The sequence below is a fragment of the Panthera uncia genome, assembly GCF_023721935.1.
Source record: "Panthera uncia isolate 11264 chromosome A3 unlocalized genomic scaffold, Puncia_PCG_1.0 HiC_scaffold_11, whole genome shotgun sequence".
Lineage (NCBI taxonomy): Eukaryota > Metazoa > Chordata > Mammalia > Carnivora > Felidae > Panthera > Panthera uncia.
In genome coordinates, this window is record NW_026057578.1 from 36853826 (window position 1) to 36860142 (window position 6317).

A 6317-nucleotide genomic window follows, 5' to 3' on the forward strand; every position below is an offset into this window, starting at 1 on the left:
GTAGGGTGCTGTTTGCCCTTGGGCCACTGTTGGATCAGTACTGCACTGTCTCCAGAGTAGTGGAGGCCAGGTCTTCCAGACAAGTGCACTGTGTGGCTGAGTAGCCAGTATTCCTAGAAAGGGAATTGTCAAGAAAAAGGGAACACTGCTTACTGCTCAGTGTTCAGGGTAAGAACTACAAAGTGCTGACTGTGTTCCAGATTCCTCCCCAAGGTCCTGGTTCTCAGGTCAGAGCATCACTAAGCTGCCGGTATTTTGTGAAATCTGTCTTGCCAGTGGTGGTACATGGCTTAGCCTGTCGGAAGAAAAAGAGCTTCCTGGGAGCAAGACTGGAGGTTTCATTTGTGGTTGTGGGCATTTTACTTATTGTCATTATTGTGGGTTTTTTTTTACTTTGTTCACAGAAGCCATTGCTAATCTTTTGTTAAAAGTGTTTCATGAAGTTAAAATATAGTAATGAAAGGAAAACTTCACAGCAAGTAGCTAAACACCTTAGCTAGAAAAATTTTAAAATTTAAGTGTTATCAGTTTGTATTTTTCACCCATACGTACTTCTCACTGACTCTTGTACTCAACCATAGCAATCTAAGAGAAGCAGGTGATTTTTTTTTTTTTACCTTTACATACCATTTAGAGAGACTGCCACCATCCCCCCCAAATCACCAAGAAGTGTTTTATCTTCTGACATAAGGATGCTTCACAGAATCCTAAAAATAGTGCATATTTGGGCCTTCTTGCTTTTGTCTTTTAATTAAATATATCTGGAAACAATATATTCTTTAATTCTGAAGGTAGAAGAAATGCGTGGGGGAGAGAGGAAAGAATTCAGGGTTTAAAAAAAGAAAAGCCAGATACAAAGTGTATGTTGGATTCTATGTAAAGGCAACTGGAAGATATTGTTGAAATCCACGTTTGATAATCTTTTGAGGTTAGAACTACTTGCAAAATATCTTGTTTAATTTCAGGTCTTATTTTGTGTTTAGGAAAAATTCAAGTCATACTTTGTTAATAGCATTAAGATGCAGTCATTGCCAACATTATAGTATTGAAGGCATTTGTTTCTATATGAATGCAGAAAATTATAAAATAAAACTATATATATAGCATCTAGAACATAGGGAGATTATTCTTTGATTAAATATAATATGATGTATATAACAGAAACTTTGCTGTTTTTCGCTAATATTAACTCTGACATGCAGTTCTTTTTCAAACAGTTCTAATATCTTCTATTTTTTTTTTGAAGACATTGAATGCAGGTTATAAAATAGAGGCTAGAATGGTAACACAAAGTTAATGTCTTTAATTATACAAAGTTACTCCTGAGTTGAAACATTAATAATTTATGAACATATTTCAGAGGTTTCTTTAATCCCTAATCATTTTTGTAATAACGATCACATAAGACAATTTTCTTGGAACTAACTTGAAAGTAGTTGCATCTTTTCTTGCTGGACATGCTCATTTTGTGAAAATTCCATTTATATGCTGTGCGCTGTCTTTCAGATATATCTATTGTGATGAAATTGACTTGGCTGCTGACACAGTGCTGGCCACTCTTTATGCTGCCAAAAAGTACATTGTCCCTCACCTCGCCAGAGCCTGCGTTAATTTCCTGGAGACCAGCCTGAGCGCCAAGAACGCCTGTGTGCTCCTCTCCCAGAGCTGCCTGTTTGAGGAGCCAGACCTGACCCAGCGTTGCTGGGAGGTGATCGATGCCCAGGCTGAGTTAGCTCTCAAGTCTGAGGGATTCTGCGATATTGACTTCCAAACTCTAGAAAGTATCCTCCGCAGGGAAACTCTGAATGCCAAAGAAATTGTGGTTTTTGAGGCAGCTCTCAACTGGGCTGAAGTGGAATGCCAGCGACAAGATCTAGCTTTGAGCATTGAAAATAAACGCAAGGTCCTCGGAAAGGCGCTTTACTTGATCCGCATACCCACGATGGCCCTGGATGATTTTGCAAATGGTGCTGCACAGTCTGGAGTTTTAACCCTCAATGAGACCAATGACATCTTCCTCTGGTACACTGCAGCCAAAAAGCCTGAGTTGCAGTTTGTGAGTAAAGCCCGCAAGGGCCTCGTGCCCCAGCGCTGTCACCGCTTCCAGTCATGTGCCTATCGGAGCAACCAGTGGCGTTACCGGGGCCGCTGCGACAGCATCCAGTTTGCAGTTGACAAGAGAGTGTTCATCGCCGGCTTTGGGCTGTACGGCTCCAGCTGTGGCTCTGCAGAGTACAGTGCCAAGATTGAACTCAAGCGGCAGGGCGTTGTTCTGGGGCAGAACTTGAGCAAGTACTTCTCAGATGGCTCCAGCAATACCTTCCCCGTGTGGTTTGAGTACCCAGTGCAGATTGAGCCAGACACCTTCTACACGGCCAGCGTGATACTGGATGGCAATGAACTCAGCTACTTCGGACAAGAAGGCATGACGGAAGTTCAGTGTGGCAAGGTGACTGTCCAGTTCCAGTGCTCCTCAGATAGCACCAATGGCACTGGGGTGCAGGGAGGGCAGATCCCTGAACTTATATTCTATGCTTGAAAACACCTCCTGAAGCAGTGTGAGCTCTGAGGTGCACATCTGGTTCCTACTTGCTTGATGCTTAGCTCATCTGCAGATACATGATCCACGCAGGTAGTTCATAATGAATGAAGCTGTAGGCAGTTTCTAATTTCTTTCAACCTTTTAATTATGTACAGGCAAAAATGCAGCATTCAGCTTTTAACTATATGCTTAAAAGAGCCAAGTTCTTATTAAGCCTTTGTGGTTTTTAGAGTTGCATCTATACACCTGGGGAGAATTTGTGCTCTTTTCCAGCTGCCCACTGACCTCCCAGCTTTGTCCCACTTAAAACGTTTGGATCACCTTGAATTTCCTCTAGGGCTTTATTTTGACAAATAGAAATAAATAGTCCAGAACAACAATGATAAGAGTTATTTTTAAGAGAACTCCCTCTCCCCCCCCCGCCCCCCGCAAAAATTATAGGTAAATCTCAGTGTACAATTTCTGAAAGAAGTTTTGCTTCATAATAAGTAACATTTAGAAAGTAGACAGTCATGTTTAGCTCTTATTTCATTTTAAATATTTTACTCTGGGCATTATTTTTTCTCAAATCCTAAATTCATAAGATTGTTAAATGTTAAACACTGCAAAGGAAATTGGATGTTTGCTTGGGCCATGACTTCTACAAGCAGTTTTTTATTCTTTTAGTTTAGGAGATAAACTATTATTTCTTTTAGAACTAACTAAATTACAAATTTTTATTGTCAGTAGGGAAGAAATCACAGGCCTATTAATTTAAACTAAAACAGCTTATAAAGTAAACCTAAAAAAGTCCCGTTCTACAAATAGTTTATTTGACGGCATGGTAGTCTGCACCATTTGAAAAAAGCCAGTCTTCTCCCCACTTTGCTTCTGATCGTCACCATATGCTTGTTTTTATAAATCACACTGTATAGAATCTTATTCCCCTTTTCCCATGAAAAGAGGACCAAAAGTTCTTCAAACGTATGGAGTAACAATTAGTTTTGTAGCACTACGTGTTAATGTAATAAGATACTTTTATTTGTTGATTTTCTTTTTTTTAATCTGAAATACATTTTATCTGATCTACTTTGACCACATACATACTATCTTCTTAGTTAGTTATAATTATGTCCTGTTCCTAGACTGCTAGAATTTGGCCTTTGGCCATCTTAAAGTGCCAATATATGCCTGCAGGGTTTTAAAAAAAAGGTTTGGAGTGATATACTTGATTGTACCTAATATTCATTGTATCAGCATCCCATCCAGCCCTCTTATTTGTACGTGGCTAATGTAAACAAAGGAGGGGAAAGCTCATCCAAAAATTCTCCTTCAGTGACGGCTTGTGATGGTTTAGTGCCTGTGACCCTGGGAGTGTCCAGTGTGTTCACTTCCAGCTAAAGTATCCATGTGTTTCTGAGCAGCTTTTCTGCTCAGTGTGATCCTGAGATGGCTTCCCCCACCACCCAGAGTGTGGTCCCTGGCCGCCTCCTTCTCCTGCTCTGTGAGCCCCATGCTGGCTTGTCTGGAGCCAGGGGTTAGTCCTGGGGTGGGTGGGCGTGTGCGCGTTGTGGGCGTCGGTGCGCGTCCATGTGCATGCAGGTATGTCTGCCGACTCAGGAATTGTCTCCTCCCTGCCTGGCCAGTAAGAGGTGAGACACAAATGGTCCCCCTGCTGGCCTGAGGAAGGCCCCAGTGAGTGACTACCCTGATCTTATTCACTGTGCTTCTGGGCCACTTTTTCCCCTGTAGACGTGGGCTTGTTGCTTTTGGCCGGCTTCCCTGATGGAGGAGAACACTGGATTATGGGAAATGTTTTAATCATGTTTGCCATTACCTATGCCTGTTAGCATAGATGATCAGAAGCTGTTACTGGTGATTATAGATGAGTATTCCCAGGACAACTTTCCAAAATTATCTAACAATTATTTCTTATTAGGGAGATGACACACACTAGTTTTGGCAAAGTATCTATGAAACAAAGGTATGTTTTCAATTTAAAAAATACTTCAATAAAGGACTTTGCTTTTAAATTATGGTTAAACATTTCAGTAACTCATAGCTACCATGCAAATTGGTAGACTATGTACCTGTTTAGAAGGCACTCATTTTTAAGCCAGAGGAGAAAAAACTTGATTTAGCACTAATTTCATCATCTCAGATTGTTGAGGTGGGTGTGATAACCTCAGAGTGAAGATTGCTCATTTGGTAACGCTCACTGTCAGTGCTCCTGTTAGCAAGATGCCCTCCACGTGGGTAGGGAACAGCTGGTAGAGAGCAGAGGGAGATCCTGTACACTGGGGGTGTCAGCGCTTAATTTTATGTTAATTACTATTACTTAAAAAGAAAAGACACATCCACCACCTGATTGGCTGGTGTCAAGAGCTGTGGGTTAAATTTGAAAATTGTATTTAGACTGAGAAATTTTGTATTTTAAATCCTGTTCTCCCTTTTGCATTTTCAACAACATGGAATGAAAGCTAACGTGCTTGCTTTATTTTCTTTGGTAATCTCAAATTTTGTAGCTTTTACTGTTCTGACAAGGCAGGCAACTCTAGTGTATAAACACAACTTTATTAAACAGAATACTCTGTAGATGCTTTTCCCAATGTATCTGGCAGTCTTTGTTGTTGTTCATACTGGGGATAAAGGGGAACTAGGCTAGCAGTTCTAATGTAACATTCTTTAAGCATATCTTAATATAGTATTTAAGTAAATGGTCTAATTTCTACATAATTATTGCACTGAACTGTCTTTTTTGTTTTTTAAGGTGTTTAAATAAGCTCAGCTAATTCAAGACACTAGCCACTTGTGCATCAGAGTGCTTGAATTTAGTAGCTTACAGCATTATTTATGAAGGAAAAATATATAAATATGAAGTACCTCATGTTGAATGTTATTGTACTGTATTTTTAATGTAACAGTGCAGATCTTGTTAGACACATGAATGTGTATAATCATGTTAAATGCAAATAAAAATAAAATTGGTTCATAGATTTGTTTTCCTTAGCATTTTTGTAGGTCCCATGAAACAGTAAAAAATCCATTCTGGCACTTTTGGTGCCACTACATTTTACAGAGCTGGTTTTGCTGGGTCATTTGTTTGCTAAGTATTCAGATATCTTTGATCCCTAAAGAAGTAAGAATTTGAGGCAAAAGCGTAGGAGAACAATGGATATGTTAATCAATCTCATTGTTCAAAGCCTGACTGTTAAGTTTAATGAGAGGAAGTGAATGGATGCATTTATATTTATTCCCTATATGGAATTTGTGGTTTGCTGGCATTCTGATGCTATAGTTGCTCAAATGTCTGTGGGTCTGGCTATACTAAGGGGGTGTTGATACTGAATCACATCTAGCTTTAGATGTAACCAGTGCTGCTTGTTCTTGCTGCGTTATAATAGCTTAAGTCTCTGAATGAAAAAAATAAATGTCATGTGAGAATTTTGAATATAATTTTTACATGCTCAACTAGTTTTCAATTATATTTGTCCATATCAAGTAATATACACACACACACATTCACACATAATTATATACACGTGTACTATATTTTTTCTCTGCAGCCTTCTTATGCTCTTCTATAGTTGATTGTGAAATCCTATATATTTGCTTCATCACTTCATCTACTCAGGGTTCAATTGCTAAAGCATACCTCTTAAAAATTTTTTGGAATTATTCCAGAGAATAAAGAAACTGGAAATATTTGTTCTAATCAGATTTAATTACAGATACAACCTAAATTGCAAAGGTCTCTAATCCGGGAAAGTCATCTGTTTTCTCTGTCGCTATTTAA

The 6317-nt window shown here is 39.2% G+C and overlaps 1 protein-coding gene across 1 annotated transcript in view; it reads left to right on the top strand.

Annotated features, from left to right (window-relative positions):
- The window catches only part of BTBD3 (BTB domain containing 3), a 35951-nt gene extending 30434 nt beyond the window's left edge, over positions 1-5517 (top strand). Inside the window, exon 5 of the mRNA XM_049651142.1 lies at positions 1507-5517. Coding sequence (XP_049507099.1) covers positions 1507-2539 — 1033 coding nt within the window. The 3' untranslated portion in view covers positions 2540-5517. The remainder of the gene's footprint in view (positions 1-1506) is intronic.
- The last annotated feature ends 800 nt before the right edge of the window (positions 5518-6317 follow it).